The sequence below is a fragment of the Rhinopithecus bieti genome, unplaced genomic scaffold, assembly GCF_001698545.2.
Source record: "Rhinopithecus bieti isolate Rb0 unplaced genomic scaffold, ASM169854v2 scaffold_17174, whole genome shotgun sequence".
Classification (NCBI taxonomy): Eukaryota; Metazoa; Chordata; class Mammalia; order Primates; family Cercopithecidae; genus Rhinopithecus; species Rhinopithecus bieti.
In genome coordinates, this window is record NW_016808962.1 from 1,221,156 (window position 1) to 1,246,280 (window position 25,125).

Genomic DNA, 25,125 nt, shown 5'->3' on the forward strand with positions numbered 1-25,125 from the left:
GCCATCATACAGACTCATTCACTGCAGGGTGCTTATAGGTCTTGAAATTAGCACCAGCCAGAAGAGTGTTTGATGGATAAAGTTTATTTTCTTTTTGCTTTTATTATTATTATTATTATTATTATTTGAGACAGAGTCTTGCTCTGCCTCTCAGGCTGAAGTCCAGTGGCACAATCTCGGCTCACTGCAACCTCCACCTCCTGGGTTCAAGTGATTCTCCTGCCTCAGTCCCCCCCGGGTAGGGGGGTTTACAGGGCCAAGCCCCCCCCCCGGCTAATTTTTTTTTTTTTTTTTTTTTTTTTTTGTATTTTTAATAGAGACGGGGTTTCACCATGTTGACCAAGCTGGTCTCGAGCTCCAGACCTCAAGTGATCCCCTTGCCTCGGTCTCCCAAAGTGCTGGGATTACAAGCGTGAGCCACTGAGCCCAGCCAATAAGGTTTATTTTCACGTTGATTCCCAAATCTAGGTCTCGAAAATGGCATGTCTCAAAACCATAGCCACTTTGGCACTGTAAGGTCACTGTTCCCCCAGCAATCTGTGTGCAGAGATCTAAGGATGACGGTCCATACACTTAGGCCTCTTGAGCTTGCCTTTAGTATCCTTTTAGATTCTTTTACTTTTATAATAACTTTATTGAGACATAATGCACATACTGTACAATTCACACATTTGAAGTGTATGATTCAATGGTTTTAGTATATCCACCATCCCCGCAATCAATTTTAGAAGATTTTCTTTTTTTTTTTTTTGAGACGGAGTCTTGCTCTGCCGCCCGGGCTGGAGTGCAGTGGCCGGATCTCAGCTCACTGCAAGCTCCGCCTCCCGGGTTTACGCCATTCTCCTGCCTCAGCCTCCCGAGTAGCTGGGACTACAGGTGCCCGCCACCTCGCCCGGCTAGTTTTTTTTTGTATTTTTTAGTAGAGACGTGGTTTCACCGTGTTAGCCAGGATGGTCTCGATCTCCTGACCTTGTGATCCGCCCGTCTCGGCCTCCCAAAGTGCTGGGATTACAGGCTTGAGCCACCGCGGCCGGCCTATTTTAGATTTTCATCACCTCATAAAGGAAATGTCTTTTGTTTTATCTCCTCGCATTTCTTTATAGTTATAGTCAGATGGTAAAGATGGCTGAAATGTGGGTGTGGAGCAGAAAGGGGAGTGAGGAAGCTGCACAATAGGAAAGGGAGAAGGGTCTGCACTGTCCTGCCCGAAGGAACTTACCATAATGACGATGTGAGCTGCTGTGTGTGCTGAGACAGGGAGACCACCAGACCAATGCATCAGTCACGTGAAGATGGGGGCAGCCTCCGCCCCAGCAGCGCGAGTTCATCTTGACCCTTTGAAAAGTTTGCCAACCCCTATCCTGTGTGCTCACTATTACAGAGGATAAACTACTCATATGAGAAATGAATCTCAATGTTTCACAGTTTGAGATGCTGAACATTCACAAATCCTGTCAAATGACTTCATGGGGATTATAGAAAATCCTATTCAATAATTTTTAAAGATAACTCTATCTAGATATTATTAAGTGAAGATTCCTTGCCAGGCAACATTTGAATCACTTAATGTGTATTAACTCATCTGATTCTCACCACAATCTTGGCATGTAAGCCTGATTGCTTTTCCCATTTGAGAAATGGGAGAAGCTAAATAACTTGTCATTGTACTAGAGTGTATACAGGGCAGAGCCAAGAGCTGAAGCCAGGCAACGTGGCTCCAGCATCCACATTTCTAACCACTAAATTTTCCATTTCACTAGCTTTCCATTTTGAATCAAGCCACTAACGTATGCAGCCCTGATCTTTGCAAATAACATTTTAAAATACGGCCTTCTGTAGTAAGCGATGCTGCCCACCAGGGGGCAGGACTGCTCCACAATGCTCTCAGTCACACCCTCCATTTACCACAGTCCCTGGCCCACTGACGATGTAAATTGAGCTCAAACCTTCCTGTGAAAACGGAGGGCAAAGGGCAGAAAGAGGGAACCACTCAGGGGAAATGGCTCACTGGGGGCGTATGTGCAGAGAAGGCCTCTCTGTGCTATAGCAGAGGACACAGGCTCTGGAATCCCGTGGGCCGAATTTTCGAAACATTCTGTGCTAGTTGGCTGGATGCTTCTATGCAAAGAAATTAAAGCAAAGAGAAAAGCAGGGGGTAAAGGGGACCATAGAAGAAAAAAATTGGCCGGGCGCGGTGGCTCACGCCTGTAATTTCAGCACTTTGGGAGGCCGAGGCGGGTGGATCATGAGGTCAGGAGATCGAGACCATCCTGGCTAACACGGTGAAACCACGTCTCTACTACAAATGCAAAAAATTAGCCGGGCTTGGCGGAGGGCGCCTGTAGTCCCAGCTACTCTGGAGGCTGAGGCAGGAGAATGGCGTGAACCCGGGTGGCGGAGCTTGCAGTAAGCCGAGATGGCACCACTGCACTCCAGCTTGGGCGGCAGAGCGAGACTCCATCTCAAAAAAAAAAAAAGAAGAAAAAATTCTTCGTAATTTTCTATGCCTGTCTCCCGACCATAGCCAAATCACTAAACTTTTCTGACCCTGACCTTCATGATCTGTAAAATGGGGATGGGCCAGCTGCCATGTGAGCCCTGGAGGAGAAATGTCCCATTAGCAGGGCCCCTCCTGTCAGGGAGAACCTCAGCCGCCCCCAACAGTTCATTTCCAGGCAGCTAAGGTCACCTCTTCTCAGGCCCTTCAGTGTGGAGCTGCCATTGCAGCACTAACAAGTTAATCATAAGCTACCCCCCATGGCGCCAGGGCGAGGCTGTTTATAGACTTATCAACTCATGACACACACGGTGGTTAGTGTGACTTAAGCTTTGAGATCCATGTCCTGGCCCAGATGGCAGGAAAGATGCTTTGACCCATGACCACTCTGGTTTGTTCCTTGGTCGGACATTCCTTGGGCTTTCTTCAGTAGAGGGAAGCTTGAATACATAAACCATAGCTAACATGGGAAGTGCAGACACTGCGTTCTGCAAACAGTAGGTACTCAGCCAATGTGTGCTGTACTGTCCTAATTGGCTGCATGTGGCGCAGGAATCCAGGAGAGTTGATATGGCCTGAGAAACCATGCAGAATCTCCCCAAGGAGGAGGCACTTCCCCATATTCATTCTGCTCTGACCCAAGCAGGTGGCAGGGCTTGCTGTGTTCTTTGCAAAAGAGACAGTTTGACATTTTCCTCACCTCCATCTTTCCTGCTCTCAACCACAAGCCAGACAGACAGACAGACAGCTCCATTATTTCAGTGCCGAGCCAGTCTCTGCAAGGAGACAGCCTTAGGTTGACCAGGCAGTGGGCTGGCGGGTGAGTGATGAGTGACAGGTGTCGAGTGCAAACCCGCCTAGGTGTTCCTGAAGCCTGAACCTTGCCATCTTACACATCCGTCTGGAGGACATTCCCAGTGAAAACTGGATGCCTGCAACTTCATCAGCCTTTAGGGGGAGAAAAATGAAGCCACATTAGCTTAAAAAATAATAAACTTGGAAGTTAGACATAGAGGAAAGCGCACAAATAATAAGGAAAAAGCTCCATTAATTTTCACAGTGAATACACCCAAATGAAAAAAAATAAAGAACATCATCAGTGTCATCAGTGCCTCAAAAGCCCCTCTAATGTTCCCTCCCGGACATCATTGTCTCTTTCCTCCCCAAGAACTGCCATCCTACCCTCTACTGCCACAGGTTAGTTTTGTCTGATTGTGATACCCATATAAATGAAATTAGATGATAAGTACTCTATGATAGGCCTGGCTTTTTTGGCCTGTGGTTATGTCTAAGTTTCATCTGTGTTGTTGAGTGTAGCCACTGATAGCACCTAGACCACCAGTTCTCAACTCAGTCCTTTTAAAGTGGGCCCCAGGTATTTCGGGGCCTCCTTAAGAGGTGCCTTACATGTACTTAAGAATAGGTCTGCCTGAAGCACCATGCAGCACCAAAAGATCACAGTGCTTCTAGTCCTCTGGGCTGAGTCAACTGGGCTGCAGAGGGCAGGGAGAGACAGTGAAACTCCCTGCTCCAACCCAACCCAAGCCACATCTGTTACTGATGTGAGACCTTCCCTCATTTCTAGTGTAAGCATTTAGTGCCATAAATTTCCCTCTCGGCACTACATTAGCTGCATCCCATGGATTTTGATAAGTTTTATTTTCTACAGAATCCATTCTGTTCTATGTTTTTTAAAAAAATTTTGAGACTTCTTTGAATGTTGGGTTATTTAAAAGAGTGTTGTTTAATTTCCAAGTATGAGAAATTGTTAATCTTCTTATTAAATTTAAACTTTTATTCCATTATGATCAGAGAACATGCTCTGGATGATATCCATTTTTTAAAATTTGTTGAGATTGTTTTTCGTGGCTGAGAACGTGATCTATCTTGGTGAGCATTCCATGAGTGCTTAAAAAATGCATAATTCTGCAATTCTGTGGAGCATTCTACATACCAATTAGATTCTGTTGGTTGCTTGTGTTGTTCAGTTCTTCTGCATTCTTTCTGACTTGCTGTCTAGTCATTTGTCTTTGTTTGGGCTGCTATAACAAGAATGTTAATAGAATTATAAAATACAAACATTTTTTCTCACAGTTGTGGAGGATGAGAAGACCAAGATCAAGGTGCCAGCAGATTTAGTGTCTGGTAAGGGCCCTTTCCTCATAGATGGCTCCTTCTAGCTGTGTCTTCACATAGTGGAAGAGGCAAACAAGTTCCCTTTGGCCTCTTTTATAAGGCCACTAATCCCAGTCATGAAGTCTCTGCCCTCATGACCCAATTACTTCCCAAAGGCCCCATCTTTTAATACCATCACATTGAGTATTAGGTTTCAACACACAAATTTTAAAGAGACACAAACATTCAAACCATGGCATGCCAACTCTGGTGCCCCTAAATTAATATCCTTCTCACATGCAAAATACATTCATTTCATTTCAATTTCTCCAAAAGTCTTAACTTGTTCCAGCATCAACTACAAAGTCTAAAGTCCAGAGTCTCCTCTATAAATATTATCTACATCAGATAAGGGTGAGACTCCAAGGTGTATTTTATCCTGAGGCACATTGCTCTCCACCTGTGAACTGTGAAACAAACAAATTATGTGCTTCCAAAATGCAGTGATGGAGCAGGCGTAGGATAGACCTTCCCATTCTGAAGAGGAGAGATAGGAAAGAAAGGAATAACAAGTCCTAAGTAAGTTCAAAACCCAACAGGGCAAACAGCACTTAATCTTAAGGCTTGAGAATAATCTTGTTTGACTTGATGTCCATCTTCTGCACACACTGGGCCAGGCATTGGAACACCAAGGTCTCAAAGCAGCCTTGTCCACATGGCTTTGCTGGACACAGCTTACATGACAGCTCTTATGGGTTGCAGCCACATGCCTGAGGCTCTCCCAGGCTGGAGTTGCAGCCGGTGACTACACCTGTCTGGCATCACTAGAGCCCCTGCTCCTATGGCTCCATTAGGCATTGTCCTAGCTGAGGCTCTCTGCAGTGGTCCTACCTCTGTGGCAGTTCTCTGCCTGGGTCCCTAGGTTCTCTGGTCATCTTTCGAAATCTAGATGGAGGCAGCTGCACATCCACAGCTCATGCGCTCTGTGCACCTGTGGAGATGGTGTCATGCTGATGCCACCAAGGTTAGCTACCTATATGCTGTCTGAGGGGTAGCCTGGTTTCTACTGACCCGTACTAATATCCTTATCAAATAGTCATTTGGTCACACTCTTGATGTTCACTAGTGAACATGCTATCTCATTTTGTATTAATGCCATACTACCAGACTAACAATGTTCCAAATCTTTAAGTTCTACTTCTCTTTTCATTATAAATTTTGCCTTTAAATCATTTTCTCTTCTCACATTTTACTATAGGTAGTCAAGAGAAACCATGCTACTCCTTCAACATCTTGCTTAGATATTTCCTCAGCTAAATATCCAGCTTCATCACTCACAAGTTCTCCCTTCCTCAAAGCATTAGGGCATGGACACAATTCAGCCAAGTTCTTTGCCACTTGTTTCCTTCAGTTTCCAATACGTGTTCCTCATTTCCATCTGAAACCTCATCAGAATGGCCCTTACCATCCATATTTCTACTAACATCATGCTCATGACCACTTAGGTATTATCTAACAAGAGTGAGCCTTTCTCTACGGCTCTCCTTTCCTTCTGTGCCCCCAGCTGAATCCTGTTTACCGTTAATAGCAATGTAGGCTTTTTCTAGCATGTACCTCAAAACCCTTCCAGCCTCTACACATTATCCAATTCCAAAGCCACTTCCACATTTTTAGATGCTTATTATGCAATATCCCCACTCCTTGGTACAAATTTCTGTCTTAGTGCATTTGAGCTGCTATAACAAAAATATCATAAACTGGGTGGCTTATGAAAACAAATTTCAGTTATGGAGGTTGGGAAGTCCAAGATTAAGGTGCTAGCATATTTGGTATCTGGTAAGGGTCTATTCCTCACAGATGGCACCTTCTAGCTGTATCTTCACACTGTGGAGGAGGCAAACAAGCTCCCTTGGGCCTCTATAATAAGGGCACTAATCCCATTCATGATGCTCCACCCCCATGACTCAGTCACCTACCAAAGGCCTCACCTCTTAGTACCATCACATTAGGATTAGGTTTCAACATATAGATTTCATGGAAGAACACAAATACTAAAACCATGGCATAGTTCTACCAGTTAGTGAGAGGAGAATGTTAAATTCTCCAACTATAATTATGGATTTGTCCATTTCTGCTTTCGACTCTACCAGCTTTTACTTAATGTATAGTAAGTCCTCACTTAATGCTGTCCATAGATTCTTGGAACTGTGGCTTAACACAAAATGGCATATAAGGCAACATTTTTTTTCTCATCAGCATTAAAATGGAACTATGAAGAAAGAAACATTTCCAGAATCTGCTGTAGGCCATTTCACTGAAAGTCAATTTCCAAGAGCCTATCAATTATTTTAAGTGAGGATTTTCTGTAGTAAGTTTCTGTTGTTTGATGAGTGCACATTTGAGATCCTTATGGGTTTCTGGGAGATTGATCCTTTTATCATCGTATGATGTCACTCATTGACTCTAGTAATTTTATTTGCTCTACAGTTGACTTTGTTAACTGTAGAGCAAATAAAACTGTAGAGCAAATAAACTGACTTTATTATATTAATACAATGACTCCTCCTTTTAAAAAAATTTATGTACTATGTTTTTATATCCTCTTATTTTCAATCTACCTATGTCACTGAATTTGAAGTTTCTTGTTAGCAGCATGTAATTGGGTCATTTTCTCCCCACTTTGCCAATCTCTGTCTTTTAATTGATGTAGTTGCTCCATTTACATTTAAGGTAATTAGTACATTAAGGCTAAAGTCTACCATATTATTGTTTTGTTTTGCTTCATCTTTGTTTTTCTGTTTCTATCTTCTTGTCTTCCTGTGGGTTACTAGGACCCGTCTTTTAAGATTCTATCTTGATTTTTTAATTGCTATTGCATGTATTTTTTGCATAGTTTTTGTAGTGGTTGCTCTGGTTATTACAAAAATATTCATTACTTATCACTGTATATTTGTATCAAACTTTTACTACTTGTGTTGAAGTCTCACCTCCATATAGGTTCTTTCGTATCTCTTACTTTTTCCTATTATTGTCTTGAGTATCAGACAGTGGTGTAATCTCTTTTCCAATCATCAGATATGATTGATGACTTATCATGAGAAGGAGGGTCTGTCGTATGACTCATGCTCTGCTCTTTTCATTCTCCTTTCTTCGCTCCCATGTTCCAAGGTGCTTTCTTTTACCATTTCCTCTGCGTTTGAACTTCTTTTGTCAATCTTTACATGTAGGCTTGCTAGCAACTAATCCTTTTAGTTTCCTTCATCTGACAATATATTTCCTCTTCATTTCTAAAGGAGAGTTTCACTGAACACAGAATGCATGGTTGATTTTTATTTTCTTTCTGTCCTTGGAAAATGTTGCATCGCTTCCTTCTGACCTTTATGGTTTCATAGGAAAAATCCACTGTCATTCCAATTGGTGTGCTCTCCCATTCCTGTTCAGAATCCATCATTTCTCTGTGGCTGCCTACAGGTTGTCTTTAGTTTTCAAAGTTTTTTTTTTTTTTTTTTCTTTTTTTTTGAGGCGGAGTCTTGCTCTGTCGCCCAGGCTGGAGTGCAGTGGCCAGATCTCAGCTCACTGCAAGCTCCGCCTCCCGGGTTCCCACCATTCTCCTGCCTCAGCCTCCCAAGTAGCTGGGACTACAGGCGCCCGTCACCTCGCCCGGCTAGTTTTTTGTATTTTAGTAGAGACGGGGTTTCCCTGTGTTCGCCAGGATGGTCTCGATCTCCTGACCTTGTGATCCGCCCGTCTCAGCCTCCCAAAGTGCTGGGATTACAGGCTTGAGCCACCGCACCCGGCCTTCAAAGTTTAATTACAATATTTCTTGTCATGGATTTTGGTTGTGGTTGTTGATCCTGTTTGGAGTTCACTTGGCTTCTTGATCTATACATGTCTTTTTGCCATATTTGGAAAATGTTTACCCATTGATCTTCAAATACTCGTTAGCCTCTCTCTTCTCCTTTGGGCACACCAGTGATACAAATGTTGGATCTTTTGTTACTGTCCTATACTGTCTTGTGGGTGTTCTTTTGTTTTGTTTTTAGTTTCTGTTTTTCAGATTGAGTGACTTACATTGTCGCCACAGTCATTGATTTTATCCTGCCAGTTCCACTCTACTACTGAACCCATCTAGTAAGAGTCTTTCCTTTCTGTTATTATATACCTTTTAGCCCTCTAATTTCTATTTGGTTCTTCTTCATCACTTCTATTTCTTTACTGTGGGTTTCTATTTTTTCATTTCTTCAACAGAATTTCTATTTGCCCCTTGAAGCATTTTTATGATGGCAGTTTTAAAATCCTTGCCAGATAACTCCAGCACTTGGTTCATCTTGACGTTGGCATTCCTTGTCTTTCTCATTCATGCTGCACATTTCTTGGTACTTGGTATGAAAGGAATTTTCCATTGTATCCCATTTTACCTATTAGGAAATTCTAGGTCTTATTTAAATATTTAATTTTAGCAGGTAATTGCCCTGATTCTGCTTAGGGAGCAGGTCCTGGCTTGATCTGTGGCCTGTGGTCCCACTGACAGTTTAATCATCAGAGCCTTTCAGTGTTATTTTGGTCTGCTTGGTTTATCAGGTGCCTCTGGGGTCTCTGCTGATGCTACCTAAGGGACAGAAGGGGTGTCTCTCATGGGAGAGGGAAGCTGCCAGCACACAGCTGTAAGGCCTTCTGGTGGGTCCCCTGCCTGTGGGAGATCGAGTGTGTTTCCCAGGTGGGGCTGAGGGGGATCCTGCTCTGGTTTCCCCAGCCCCGCAACCCTGGACTCTCTGAGATGGGACAGAGAGGTTCCCTTGGCCAGATCAATTATTGCAGTGGAGTCCCTATTGCTGCTTCCTCTTCCTGGTTATTTGGATTGGTAATAGACTCTTGCTGACCCTACCGCACTGCTATTTGATCTGTTGCCTCAGGCCAGGCTTCACACTGTGAACTGATTTCTCAGGAATTTAAGGGCCACTTGTGGTTTTTCCACTTACCTTGTCAGTTCAACAGCCCTGCTGTCCAAATGTGTCCAGATCTCACTAATCCCTGCATCACAAAATATCCCTTCCCTGTCCAGGCCCTAAGTCGACCTGGAAAACCCCAATTCATCCTCTGAGACCAGCCCGAATGTCCCTGGCCTGTGAAGTGTGATCCCCAAAGCCATCAGGCAGGCAACCTATCTCCCTGGGGACAAAATGAGACACAGAAGTACAACTGAGCTGCGGACCTACTGTCCCCCAGTGGGCAGATCCAAAGTGTTCATTACACAATATATCAATGACCCCCAAAGTGGGTGGACCAAGGTGCCCACCACATAATAGGACGACCCCAGTAGGTAAGGCCAGGCCCAGGTACGCATTAGGTAACAGATTGCTGGGAGATGAATGGGGGTCCCATAACTTCCTCCTGCAGCAAGTGGCGGGGGCCTGTCCAGCTGAGGTCTCGTGGCCACTGGGTCTCTCCAACAGTCCCCAGGGCTGGCTCTGGTCGGGAACCTAGGGACATGTGCACACCATACGGAGCCAGTAATTGTAACAAGTATGGTGTTCTTGGAAAGTGCACTCCCTAAGCTACAGTGAAATCAATGCCCTACCCACCTTTCCACCTTGTGACATTGGTCGAAGGTCTGGGAAACGACTGGATTCCAAGACTCACTGGGAGCTTCTTGTTGGACAAGATTTAACCACCCACCCTCTCTTCTGCTCCAAAGCAGTAACACTGGGACTATTTCAAGTCCACTCTCCCAACATAGCTGGGTGAAATATCTCCTCTGTGTCACCTCAGAGTGGAAAGCTAGAGTCTCTGGAGGCTGATCATGCAGGCAGAAAACTGTGCACAGGGTGGCAGGGGATGGCAGCTAACTGCAATCTTTATCTGTCCATAACCAAATGAGCCTAAAACATTGCTTCTTTTCTGGTTTGCATCTGAGGGAACGAGGTTAGATGAGGTCCTGTGTCCCGTCACCTGACTCAGGAGGGAGAGGACAGGCCCAAGAGGGCAGAGAGTCAGTAGAAAAGGGCAAACTCCCTTGAGGTAGGGGAGGGAGGAGCCTTGGCTGGGGGAACAGGTGGGTGACACTGGCTGTCTCCAGAATCTGTTGATGTGTAAGTGAATCCACCAGAGTTTCAATATTCAGTTTTAGTGCCCACTTGAATAGACACTGGGAGGTCCCTCAGGAGGTGGCCCACTTCAGGGGTGTGTTCCTGCAGCCAGTGTGTGTGTAGGGGTATTCACAGCAACATCGAAAACATGTCAGGACCCATTATCAACACTGCATTGTGGTTAATCTTCAAAAATCTTTGAATATAACATTTCAAAGGTCTCTGGGCAGAAATCTTACTATATTCTTGAAGGCAAAACATTTGTGACTTTATAACTGAATCCACTGATTGTAAACACACACATTCATGAACGAGCACACACGCAGATGCACAGACACAAGTGCGCAGAGATACATCTGTGCAAGCACATGCACACGTTGTGTAGAGACATACATAAAAGTGCACACATGCACACAACACGTGCAAACACACACAAATGTCCTTCAGGGCACACAAATACCATCTCACGGAGGCTTACCAAGTTCATAATTTTATTATACTCTGAATAGAGATGATATTTAAAGAGCAGAGAAAATGACTATACAAAGGATTTATAGAACATTCATTTACATACTGGATATATTCTTTACAGTATCAGGAAAGTAAAAATATGCACTAACAAGTAAGGCAGAGAAGACGACGTTACAAAGTATTTGATGCTGAGGATAAATGCACGGTGACTTTTAACATGGCTATAGCTTAACACTGGAGGAATACAACAATACGTTTTTTTACTGAGTAGTTAGTAGGACCCTGGCTATAATATGCGTTGGGCACATGAGTTCGTGAACTCTCCACATTTGCTCCCCAGGGCAGTATGCGCCTGTCCAACGGGAGCCCTGGAGGCAAAATGCCTGGAAGTGTTCCTTTTCCTGTGGCCCTAGAGCCGGTGTCCACGGTGGGGGCTCTCTCACGGTTTCCGAGCCCACAGTACAATCTGTGATGACACACAGCTTGTTCTGTTTAATGCACATGTAACACAAAAGGAAGACATAAACTTCCTATACCAGCTCTTCAGAAATCGTGGAAACTTGCTGCCTTTGGTTCCTCAGAAGGAGCTATCTGCTTGGAGCAAATTCCCTGATGCCCTTGACCACGTTTACCTTGTGTAAAAATCACACCTGGCCAATGAGTTCAAAAAGCATGTTTGCATGGCTTCCTGAATGCCGTCAAAGCATGGCTTCACAGGGGCCATCGCGGGCACCCCAATATCTCTGTGATTCCCTGGCAGGCTGTTTCTCAATACTGAGACCTTCGTTTGCTCTGATTTCTAAATGAGCTCTCTCATCCTTCATCAGAAGGATAAGGGACCTGGCCTGCACTCTTTGGGTTAAACATGGGTAGGGACCATCTCAGGATGAGGACCTCTTGGGAAAAGTACACACCTCTGCTCCCCGTGGCCACATTCCTGCAGTGGATGAAAAACCGAGATGCTAAGAAGCCTCTGCCAAAGACATAGGGGTCAACAAGAGGATCTGCTGAAAATGCCAGCACCTCCTGACAGTCATGCCACCGCACGTTAGAGGAGGAGGTCCACAATGACCAAGGCAAACATTTGGCACAGAAATGAGGCACTTGGTTTGGTGCATCAATAGGAGCTAAAAAGTGGAATGGTCCACCTGCTTTCACACATGCACACACACACACGCACGTACACACGCACACACAACATCCACTGTGATTTGGCTGCTTCCAGCTCTGCCTGTTGCTAAGTTTTCCTCGGCCCCTCACTTTAAAGCAGAGTTCACAAAGCACACTTCCAAACCCCAGCTCCCTGACAGGAGCCTGTGACACCAGTGTGGCCTAAGACTGGGGACTTGACTTTTGAAAGCAGAGGGAATTTCTGGCTGGATCGCAGTCAGGACAATCAGCGTGCCTGCAGAGCACCTGCGCTGCGAGAGGACGGGGCTGAGGCCTTATTCCGATGTGGCCCAGCCCCATCTCTCACTCTGGGGATGTTCCAGGGTCACAAATTCTCCCAAACCTTTGACCACGGACAGGTTCAAGCAAGAAAACCAGGGCTGGAATGTTGAAATAAGCCTGAAATACACTTGATTCAGTGGCTTAGATGATGGCAAAGAGTGGCACTCAAAAATAGCTTATCAGTACCGAGGTTTCTTCTCTTTCTCCTCATCCTCCGTTCTGCTCCCACATGCCACAACCACACAGGGTCCCCAGCAAGAACCCCAGGGTGGCAAGGAGGAGCACGAAGAAGGCTGATAAATGCAGGGGAACTTCAGGTCGTGCAGTGTCCGGCCTGAAGATCATTGAAAAGCCCGTGCGGGGGATGCTGAGTTTAAAACCAGGTGTTTCCCATCCCTCCTGGACTCTCCATCAGAAAGGAAGTCATCCACAACCGCGGAAAAACATTCCAATGAGTAAAACATCAGGGTAGGCTGCTTGAGGCAAAGCCACCTTTGGGCGGCACTGCACATGGGAGACCCACAGTCCACCGCACACACTTTCAGTGGCCAGGGGCCTATGGTGCATCCTACATGGGGACAAGCCTCGCAAAATCACAGCTTGGCAGGCTGCAGCATTCGACACTGGTACAGTATAGCAATGGCAAATTATCATAAATAATTTGGCATAAGTAAAATATAAATTACACAGAAATATCTTTGTTCCTTCTTCTCATTTCTCCTCTCAGGGTCCTCACAGGCTCTCCCCAGCCCAGCTCGCCCAGCTCGCCACAGGTGAGTACGAGGCACGGAGCACTCACCATGGTGGGGTGGGGTGGGGTCTCTAATGTGGCCATTTCTTCCCACCACCCTCATCCTCACAGCCCATCACAAAGGCCCCTCGTTTTAGGCCCCACTGTACTCCAGAAGGGCTTGACTTGCACAAACCTTCATCAAACATACGCCCCCTTCTCAGTTTCATTAGCATCTCCATCTTGGGAAGACCAAGGTGAGGGAAACTCCTGGCCTCGGGTGCAGCTGGACAGGAGCGCCCATGCCAACGAGCGAAGCATGGCAGTCACTTGTCACCTCTCCCTCAAGGCCTGGGGATTCCTCATCCCCCAGAATGCTGGTGTGCCAGGGATATGGGGACCACCTTGTGTTCTGTGCTGTTTCCTTGCATGTCCCTTTCCCATGGGGACCCTAGGGGGTGGGGTGCACCCATGCCCAGCTTCTTCTACCCAAAAAACATACGGCTACAGAGATGTGTCAGGTAAGTCAGTTTCAGGAAAGGTCAGTTCACGGTGATGTTGTTTGTTCTTGTTTTTGTAGAGCTGGAAGATCCTCTTTCCCCTCATGGGCCTGAAATGTCAGGGTTACTAGTTTGGTAAAAAGTGGGGGCCCCACCCTCACCCCACAGCTGTCTCCAGGGCTTTGAGAGGCATCGGTGGGTCCAGGGTGGGAGGTGGGCTCTTAGACCTTCTTTGGGGAGCCAATCATGACCTTTGATACGAAGTTGACAATGGCACTGGCAGGCTGCTCAGGGTCATGCTCTGCAAACAGGTGGCACACATTATCCGTGGCACTGCCCTGCTTCCGGGCCACAAATCCAAAGACTCTGCCAAAGGAAAGTCCAGTTAGAGTGGTCAGTGTCCCACAAGATACCAAGCTTCTACTTCCTCCAGCTGCCAGTGGCACGGTCAGGAGGAATTTTAAGTGGCATCTATCAAAAATCTACCAAATGCTCAGCGCCCTGCTGGCCACCTGTTCATGCACTTTACCTCCAGCCATCAGAGATGCCTGTAATCCCAGCTACTTAGGAGGCTGAGGTGGGAGAATCGCTTGAACCCAGGAAGAGGTTGCAGTGAGCCAAGATCACGCCACTGCACTCCAGCCTGGGCAACAAAAGCGAAACTCTGTCTCAAAAAAAAAAGAAAAAGATAAAAAAGAAAAGAAAAAAGAAGGACCTCTAACAGCTGCCTGGACTGGCTGTGGAGCAACAGTGTGATGAAGGCCCTCCTCCCTTGTATTTGGTAAATTTGGAACACCCGCTTCATCCACACGCCTGCACACAGGGAGCAATTCCTTCTAGCTGTGCAGACCTCAGCACTGCTGAGCCCATGCATTCCCAAATGGCCAAAAAGGCTGTGCCATGCGTCTCCCTGTATCTATGCTACAGTGTTATACGACACATGTAAATACTGCACATTCAGCCAACAGCCGGCAGAAAAGTTAATAGCATCCAGATCCTTGTCCATAATGACAACACTTTTACTTCCTTCTTTTTTAAAAGAAATTGGCATGGTGTAGTCATTTTCTTATAAGGCACCCCCTATGAAAATCTGGAATTCAACTTTAGAGTATAACTGTAGACAAGGAGAGCATGTAAAGAAATCCCTCCCAGCAACTTACTTTGAGGAAGGGCCATCTTTGATCCACCTTGCAAATTAAAGAGAAAAAGAGAGTCAGGTTAATGTTTTAAAGTAAAAGATAGAACTGAGTATACTCCTCGCTCAATAAAAATGCAGATTTCTTACTTCCTGTCTTGTGGATCCAAGGCACAGAAAATCACACTGTTCACGGGGTAATGCCTCCGGAAGAAGAGCCTGTTGGGACACAGGGGAGAGAGGATGGCTCCTGTTACTAGGGCTTTTGGGTGATGGGGGATGCACTGGGCAGGCTCTCCCATACATGAAGATTCTTCCAGCAGAAAACGTTTTATACTTTTACTCATCACTTGGAGAGAAGAAAGTGTGTGCTCATTCAAAGTCAACAGATGCCATGAAGTTGGGCAGAACAGTTGTTACCAGTAGATGGAAGCACCACACAGGCTGAAACTGTCAGCCGTGTGGAAGGCAGGAATCGGGTCAAGAAGCCCTACCAGGCCGGGTGCAGTGGCTCATGCTTGTAATCTCAACACCTGGGGAGGCCGAAGCGAGTGGATCACCTGAGGTTAGAAGTTCGAGACCAGCCTGGCCAGCATGGTGAAACCCCGTCTCTACTAAAAATCCAAAAATTAGCTGGGCATGGTGACATGTGCCTGTAATTTCAGCTACTTGGGAGGTAGAAACGGGAATTGCTTAAACCTGGGAGGCAGAGGTTGCAATGGGCTGAGACCGCTCTACTGCTCTCCAGCTTGGGTGCCAGAGTGAGATTCCACCTCAAAAAAAAAAAAAAAAAAAAAAAAGCCCCAACGAACTGGAAAAGCTGGTGGGGTGTAAGATGGACACAAGGAAGCACCTCTGGTCCTGCCAGACACTGCTGGTTGCAAGATCGTGGGGAAACCACTAATAGCCTCCAGTCTCTAAGCCTTAGTTTCCTCACCTGTGAAGAGTGGATCATGATACCAGCCCACTCCTTCCACAGAACAGACACCCAAATCAGATGCAGTCACAGGTCTGAGAGCACTGAGTGAACAGTAAAGTGCTGTGCATGGAACATTCCTTAGGGAAGGACTCCACATGGTCACTGATATGACCCCCATAGAGACCCCCTTCCCGGCTCACCTGACAGCCCTTAGTCACTGACATGACCACCTGAGGCAACCTCCTCCAGCTCACCTGCCAAGCCCTTCCTTCCAAGAGTGCTATCCACCCAGTCCACATGGTCCCCAGAGGATGCCCATCTCAACACTGCTGTGTCCAGGCTAGGCCAGTCTAGCTGGCTTTGGGGTCAACCCTCTCCTTCTGGGAATGACTCTGCACTGGCACAGAGTAAAGCTCATCTGGAGATGAAGAGAGAGGCCAGGAGACAGGCAAGCGCAGAGGCAGAGCCTGGACATGCTTCAATTCAAGGTGACCCTGCAGCCACCTACAGCCCCTCTCAAACAGGTGCCTTTTAAGGCTCATTGTTGGTGAGAAGATCCCCCTTTTGTCCAGAATTAGCCAGTCTGAACTCAAACTTTCTCTCTTACAATACGAAAGATCTGAACTGATGTGGACATGACCCATCTCCAGGCAGTATAAAGAATACAGGGAAACTAAAGAGACACAGAAAAAAGACACCTCTGACAAGGGCACATAGAACAATCCTGTGAAGAAAGAACAGATCTTCCAAGGGCAGTGGGAAGGAGGGAACAGTCAACATTTTGAGGGTCCTTAAGGAGCCCAACCCTGACCCTGTGTCTACCAAGTCGCCAAGCTATGCCTCCAAACCCTGAGTCCACCATGCAGCCTAGCCATGTCCCTGATGCTGACCCTCAGTCCACTAGGCAGTCTAGCCATACTCCTGACTGTAAGCCTGAGTTCACCAAGCAGCCTGGCCATGCCCTGAGCCTGACCCTGAGCCCTCCAGGTAGCTGATCCACATCCCGGACCCTAAGTCCACCATGTAGCTCAGCTATGCCCCTGACACTGACTCTGAGTCCACCGGGCAGCTGAACCACACCCAATGGGAACCCTGAGTGAGTCATGTAGCCGAGCCATGCCCCTGACCCTGAGTCTACCATGTAGCTGAGCTATGCCTGACACTGACCCTGATTCCACCATGCAGCTAAGCCATGCCCAACTGGGACCCTTGGTGAGCCATGCAGCTGATCCATGCCCCTGACGCTGAGTCCACCATGCAGATGAACCATGCCCCTGACCGAGTCTACCATAAAGCCAAGGCACAACCCTGACTCTGACCCTGAGTCCACAAAACAGCGAAGCTATGCCCCCTGAACCTGACCGTGAGTCCACCATACAGCCGTGCAGCTGAGCCTTGCCTGTGACCTTGACCCTGAGAACACAGTGGGGCTGAGCCACGCACCTGACCCTGTCCCTGTGTGTGCCACACAGGACACTTGCTGAGTGCCCTTTTCATTTGAGACACTAAACCTTGAAATAGGTATTTTGGTGCAAGATTGAAATATGACAGCATCAAGAATTGGGACCTTGCCCAGGGTTACCTACTGGTCAGTGTCAGGGGCACTGAACGGGTCTGACCAGTAAAACCCATGCTCTGCTTTGTGCTCATTTTTTCCAGCAGGTGAAGGGTGATGAGAAAACCTGCCTAAACTCATTTATTCCTGAAGCTACGGAGGGGAAGATCCTGCCTTCAACCTCCCACGTGTTTTGGGCAGATGATGAAAATGTCCTGCGTCTAAGGACATGGACACCACAGAGAGGCATGGGGGCCTTCCGGGGGAGCATCCTGAGAAAGAAGCCAGGCTAGTCTGAGTGTCCCCTGCCAGCCTCTCGGCTGTGATGGCTCCTGCCATCACGCTGCTGCCACAGTTGATGCCAACGTGCCTCCTCAACCACACAACACAGAACAAGTGCATCTGGACTGCTCTGTTCTTAGGCCACAGGTTCCACTCAGGGATGGCATTCTGGAGGGAGGGAGAGAGGAACAGCCCTGTGGCTGCTCTGTTCCATGCTTGTGCTGGGCATTCAGTAAAGGTCCACATTGAGAACATCGGCTCCAGTGTAACTGGCTCAGTAACAGCTCTGGCCTAAGTCATGTGCAATTGGCCAACGGAAATAGTACATATCAAGGTCATACTCTCACCTGAAAAGAAATGACCCTCTGTTAAAACAATAGGTTCCAAGATCAATGGATTCTGATCGTATCAGAGTGTTTTCAAAAAACTGAGTTAAACGATTTTTTACATTTGCAATTATGTGTGTATATGTGTAATTTTAAAACACCAAATGTCTTTTTATTATTTTATTTTACTGATTTCTAAGAAAAATAACCTTCAGAACAAATGCTAATAGTTTCTATGTGGTTCCCAGGATCTATTTAATGAGAGAAAAATGCCTAGACAGGTCCTGGGTGACTCATGACCTCAAGCACGGCTAACGATTTACCCGGATGACTACTCGCACTAGGGAAGAGCAAGAGGAAGGTGACAGCCCCGCCCCTGCTGGACGGCTCCTGCCTCCCTCTAGGCACTCACTTCCTCTGATTGTCTGTCAGGGTGATGCCCTGGGCTGACACCTTGAAGTGCACAACCGTGGACACAGGGGGTGGCTCCTGGACCAGGGTGATGCTCAGGGCCTTCTGGATCGCTTGGTGGCCGGTGAGGGACTCCATCTCCACGGAGTTCAAGTACCACACATTGCAGGCTGGAAGACACCAAGGGAGACACATGTTAGTTGCAACTATTGGGACAGGTGTGTCCTGTTAACACACAGGCAGTTGCTGATGTGCAGACTGTGGATTTATGAACGACTTGCGCATGTGACCTGTGCTGGGTGCATGTAGGGCAGATGGCCTTTGCGCCTAATTCTGATAACATGAAAAGTGAGTGCTCCAAGGATGCACTTGCCCCCATGTCAAGGCAGACAATAAGTGAGTTACTAGAGCAAAGCAGACCCGCCTGGTGTGGCTTTGCCTTCCCACCAGCCAGAGGGAGCTTTCTATTTGCCTTGCAGCAGTATTAAACCCTCGTGTCACAGGTGGAGCCCAAGGCACTTTCTCTGGTCTCAGGGTGGGTATGGACAACAGTCACATTAGCACGAAACCCGACTACTGTTATAGGTAAGGAGCCCAGAGGCCCCTGAGAAACATCTGTGAGAGAAGCATGTGTCCTGGAATCCTGGTTGCCGAGAGAAGGAATAGCTTGCAGTGAGCTCAGAGAACAGGCTGGAAAGAGCCAAAAGTGGCCCAGCCTTGCCTGTGTCCTGGCTCCCCATGCTGCCAAGGGAGGGCTGTGGATCTTGTCCCTGACCATCTCCTCTTGCGAGAAGAAAAACAATTGGGCTCCATAACAACTCTTCTCTCCCTTCTAGCCTGTGACCCTGCAGTTCAAGTGCACGTGTGACTTCAGGGCATGGGTGAAATTGAGGTGTTCCAAGACATCCAGGCTCAGCCTGAAGCTCATTCATTAAAGGAAACCAGGGCCTCTCCTGCCCAAAGGCTGAGTAGGCTTCCTCCTGAGGAACAGAACTACCCTCACTCACTCGCCCCCATCTGCTATATACGAGTCCCTGTAAGTGACCATGTGGGTGTCTTAATTCCACGGTTAAAGGCCTCTAAAGTTTCACTTAACAGAAAAAGAGTGCTTCCCCATAGTCTACAGCAACACGTCTCAGCACTCAGATGCACAGTATGTGCTGGGTGGTGCTGTCTCCCTCGGCCATGTCCTCCTGGGGGAGGCAGCCCTGGGGAGCAGCTCCTTCTTCTCTTTGCCTTTAAGTCTGAATTTTCAGAACTAGCAAGGGTCATGCCTATTGGCAGGTGGTTTGACAGGTGTTTGACAGGTGCACAGACAGATGTGCTGGCAGGTATGTTGGAAGATGTTCTGGCAGATATGTTGGCAGGTGCACTGGAAGGTGCGCTGGCAGGTGGTTTGACAGGTGTGCTGCAGGGGGCACTGACACACACGACCACAGATAGGCTAGGATGTCCCTGGGTGTCACAGTGCAGGGCGACTTACGAGTTGCTGGACCATCCTTGCTCTCCACAGCAAAGGCCACAGTGTTTATAGCTGGAGACACTCTGAGGAATTGAGCCCACTATTTTTGATGATCACTTAGTGATATGGTTTGGCTGTGTCCCCACCCAAATCTCATCTTGAATTGTAGCTCTCATAATACCCAAATGTGGTGGGAGCAACTTGGTGTGAGGTAATTGAATCATGGGGCGGGTTTTTCCCATGCTGTTCTCATGAGAGTGAGTAAGTCTCATGAGATCTGATGGTTTTATAAAGGGCAGCTCCCCTGCACGTACTCTCTTGCCTGCCACCATGTAAGATGTGCCTTTGCTCTTCCTTCACCTTCTACCATGATCATGAGGCCTCCTCAGTCAAGTGAAACTGTGAGTCCATTAAACCTCTTTTTGTTTATAAATTACCCAGTCTCGGATGTGTCTGTATTAGCATCATGAGAACAGACAAGTATACTTGGCGATATTTATCAGGTGGATCTGAAATGCCTAGAAGTAACCCAGAGGTCCCGCTCCTGAGGAGATTGAGAAAGGAAATATTCTATAATCACATGAGATAGTTAACCTGCAGGGAAAGACATTTGTGCCACATATTCATTATAGTGGGAAAAACCAGAAACACATCAGAAATGAGAGAGGGGTAAAATTAGCCCCCTTGGTGGAATACCAAGCAACCAGCAAGCAGTAACCAGGAAAATCACATGGCGGCATGGAAAGACGTCATCAGCAATCAGCGGGGAGAGCAGAATAAAAACTACGTCTGCTATGATTAGAACGGGAAAATGAAAAGCATGTGTGCATACAGATAGGAGCTGCGAAAGAGCCTGGAGAATTCAAAAACAGAATTCATGAAAGGGACAGTCTGCCTTTGATTTTATTAGCATTACTGTCATGTTGATCATGCAGTTACGAAAGAGAGAAAAAAGGGGAAATTTTGACCTAACTACTAGGAAAATTCCACAAAATTGGCACAGTCTCAATCAGTTCACACAGAACCACAGCTGCCACAACCCAGACCCATGCTCTCTTGAAGGAGTCACAGATCGCTTTCTGATGAGAAGTAGTCTTGCTGGCGAGAGTTTGGTAGGAATCTGCTGTTTGGGGAATCTCTCTCCCCAAATGCAGGAGCTATGTCATCATTCCTCAAAGCAGAGAAGAAAACGCTGCCACTAGGGAGCCTGCTCTATGGAGCACACAGCAGCCAACTGACACCAAGTGCCCCAGAGCCTCTCTCCAGCAGAGAACAGGCATGCCTGTGCCTGCCTGTGATTGTCCAACTGCAGCTGGCCCAAGACCATCCAATGCCACTTGACAAGTGCTCTTGGCCAGAGGTGAAGATTCAGTGCCCAGTGAGAGTTACCAGGAAGGCATCCACCAGACCCATGAAACAGAGCTCTGTCCATTGCTAGGCTACTCTGAGAAAGGGACTTGATAACACAGAACAAAAGTCTGAGGCCCACATGTGGGAATTTTTCCTAAGGCAACACTCCAGAATTCAGAAAAAGAAATAATGCAGAAAGATGGTCCTCTAAGCATTGTCTGTGGTATTAAAAATTAGAAACATGCTAAATGAACATCCATAAGGAGGTGAATTATGTGATGGACCATTGTGTAGCCATGAAAAAATGAGACCTGCATTATGTTTTAAAAACCAACTTATTATGCTAAGAGAAGAGAAAAGAATTGTACATGCAGCATGATCCCAAGTGCAAGAAAAAAGGCAGTACAGGATTGGATCTGGTTGACATCAGGAGTGGTCTTTGGGCCAGAGAACACTGTACCTGCTGTCTACCCTTCCTTCCAACATTCAGGGGCTGCATAGGGGCAACAGATCTATGAGTAATTCATTTTTCCTTTCCTTTTATTTTACATTTTTAAAACTTAAAGAACATATATGACTTTATTTTAAAAAGTATACCTATCTTATGCTAAAAAATGCAATCATAACATTTCTGGGAAATCTGTTAGAAGTCTACTAAAAAGAAATAAGTCTTTCTTTTCAGGATTGTATTATATTCCTCTGCTTCAACAAGAAACAATTAAGAAGCGAGGCTTAAATCACAAATAGAAATTGTTTTAGAGATTGGAACAAAGGCATAATGGCCTTAGTATCAAAAAAAGGGATTAAACTGGAGAGAATTAAAAGTTTATTCCTATCTTTGTGAGCTGTCTGACTGCTAATATTTCTTTCGGCTTCCTGAATCTTTATAATGGGGAAATTGGACATGATCATTTCAAAGAACATTGCATATCCAGGAGTCTAGGACTCTAAGTGAATTAGGAAAACAGATGAAGTTCAGTTTAGGAAAGAAAACCCACTAAATTGCTGGAAGGTCATCAGAGATTGCAATAGTTCTACTATCTTGCTGCAGTGCTTATTCTGCACTGATTCTAAACATCTGCAGCCAATCCTCCAGGTAAAGACGACACCAACTGAGGACTGGTGACTGTGACAGCCTCACTCTTCTGGTGACATATCTGCTGTCCTGGTTCCATGACTTGGAACCTGGGTTAATGTAATGGACAGCAGACATTTGCAGCTCTCAATGTGTTTTAGAAATAAGATTTTTAAAGGAAAGAAGCTCAAGGCAGTCATAATTTAAGCTTCATACAGAAATGCCCAACTCAGATGATCAGATACAGACTCAACGTTCTGAATGAAGTCTTGACTCTAAGAAGACCCACCCTTAAAAAAAAATTGGAGTTATCGATACATTTCAATGTAATTTCAAAAGATGGAAAAGTGAGCAGAATAATTTTCAAGTAATTTACTCAAGTTTTCAGTTTGTACTGCCTGGTATGTCTGTGTAAGAAGCCAGTTTTTGTGTATTGTTACAGTTTCAGGTTATTTATATTCGATGTTTTGTAAAACTCAAATAATGACTATACTTATGGACCAAATAAATGGCATCTGCATTCTTGTTAAAAAAAAAAAAAAAAAAAGATGGAAAAGTGTACTTAAAAATAAGTCAGGATAGAAGAGAAAGTTTTAATATCTAAAAGCAAGTGCTATCAGGATGCACTGCTATGATCAACTAAATTCATTCAATTCATTTATTAATTCCACACTTACTGGGTGAATGCAGGATAACTAGGAAGTTAAAGGAGAAAAATGAAATTGCGTGTCCCCTGGTGCTACCATATTGGGCTGAATGGGCAGGGCTGTGTCCCTGAGACGATATGGGCATGGCTAGACGTGGGAGCTGAACACCAGGCCTAGATCTGCCATTCAGGAGCCAGAGCTGCCACCTTGGGTCCTCTGTCTATGACACAGGATGACAGGACACTACACCCACATGCCTTGTGGGTGAAGGCGAGGAGCCAATAAGCTGGGCAGGACAAGTGCTCTGTGCCTGTCACTATCACTGTTCTTCTGCGCTTTCTTGAACACTGACAATGCATAAGTTGTGATTTAAAAACCATTAATTAAAGGTTTTCAAAATTTCAAAGACATTTTTAAAAGGTGCAACTGAAACAAATAAATCCATCAGAGTGGATCTGGCTTCGTAGCCCTGTCTCCTCAGTTGAGAGTGAGTGAGCTGCTCATCAGAGAGGTCTACAGTAAATTCCTGCATCCTCCCGGGCACTTCACTGGGACCCACAGACAGGGTCCACTGTTACTTTAACAGAAGAAAGCTAAGAATCATGATGGGCTCCAGGGAAACAGACTTAAACAGATTTAGGGGCTGTGGCCCAGGACCAGCCCAGGCCCAAAGGTGAGATCTAGATCTCACAAGGGAAAGGGCAAGGCTGGCTTCCCAGGAAAGACCATTTCTCTTGGGCCAGAAAAATGCTCCCAGGGCATTTTTAATGTCCTATTCATTTAATCTTTTCAACAGCTATGTGTGGAAATATTACTATCCCCACTGACCAGATACAAACCTCAGGTCTGCAAAGCTAAGTGATTTGACAGAGATCAAAATCCTGAGTGGCAGAACATGGCCAGAAACCCATGACCACAGCTACACTTCATTTTGGAGCTTCGAGCTTTAGCACACTTGCAATTTGGGGCAAGCTATTTTCACCTTTATTTTGGCCACAGGTAACTTATTCTATAAGGAGAGTCTAAAATGACTTAAACACTATAATTCCATTCAAAACAAAGTAATTTTACTTTAGCTAGGTAACAGACACAGTGATGTATAAGTTTACAGAGAAAAGCTACATAGAAAAATAATACAAATTATAGAGGAAATAAGAAAATACCTATATATTTCATATACCTTTATTGTGGAGTTACACCTGTAAACTACTCTGCAGTTATGAGGTACAGAATGGAGGTATTTCTAGTCCAATCTTCTGCCAGACTCAGAAATCCCATCCCCAACATTTCTTACAGTAAACACCTACCTTGAGCGAAAAACTTCCAACGGTTTTGAAACTCAAGGTTTGAAAGTCAGCAGGTCCCACTGTCCTCTCTAGCTGTGTCCCTCCCTCATGGCCACAGAACCACAAGAGCCCTATGGTGTGTGGTTTGTTTACAGCCTTCTTAAACTGGGGCCACTAGGACTGCATCTAATGCTGCAAAAGTAACCTGGCCTAGAACAAATAAGCAATTACAGAAAGACTGCTGGATATAAGCTTAATGTACAAATGGTCAATTGTTTTCCTACAGACCAGCAATAAACAAGTAAAATTTGAAATTAAATACACAATACCATTTACAGTAGCACCTCCCAAAAACTACTTACATTTAAATCTAACAAACTACAGACAAGGTCTATATGAGGAACACTATAAAACTCTGAAGAAAGATACAAAAAACTAAATAAATGGAGAGATGTTACATATTCATGGATAGGACTCAACTTTTGTCAAGATATCAGTTGTTCCTAACTTCATCTATAGATTCAACACAATCTCAATAAAAATCCCAGCAAGTTGGGCCGGGCGCGGTGGCTCAAGCCTGTAATCCCAGCACTTTGGGAGGCCGAGACGGGCGGATCACGAGGTCAGGAGTTCGAGACCATCCTGGCTAACACGGTGAAACCCCGTCTCTACTAAAAAATACAAAAAAAGCTAGCCGGGCGAGGTGGCTGGCGCCTGTAGTCCCAGCTACTCGGGAGGCTGAGGCAGGAGAATGGCGTAAACCCGGGAGGCGGAGCTTGCAGTGAGCTGAGATCCGGCCACTGCACTCCAGCCTGGGCGACAGAGC

The 25,125-nt window shown here is 46.0% G+C and overlaps 1 protein-coding gene across 12 annotated transcripts in view; it reads right to left on the reverse strand.

Annotated features, from left to right (window-relative positions):
• Window positions 1–11,172: 11,172 nt before the first annotated feature.
• Window positions 11,173–25,125, reverse strand: part of TNS3 (tensin 3) — a 311,508-nt gene continuing 297,555 nt past the window's right edge. For all 12 annotated transcript variants that reach the window (XM_017888090.1, XM_017888093.1, XM_017888091.1 and 9 more), the window contains 4 exons: window positions 18,481–18,649; window positions 15,137–15,205; window positions 15,012–15,038; window positions 11,173–14,217 (listed from right to left, as the gene is read on the reverse strand). In XM_017888090.1, the coding sequence (XP_017743579.1) occupies window positions 14,073–14,217; window positions 15,012–15,038; window positions 15,137–15,205; window positions 18,481–18,649 (410 nt within the window). In that variant the 3' untranslated portion in view covers window positions 11,173–14,072. The remainder of the gene's footprint in view (window positions 14,218–15,011; window positions 15,039–15,136; window positions 15,206–18,480; window positions 18,650–25,125) is intronic.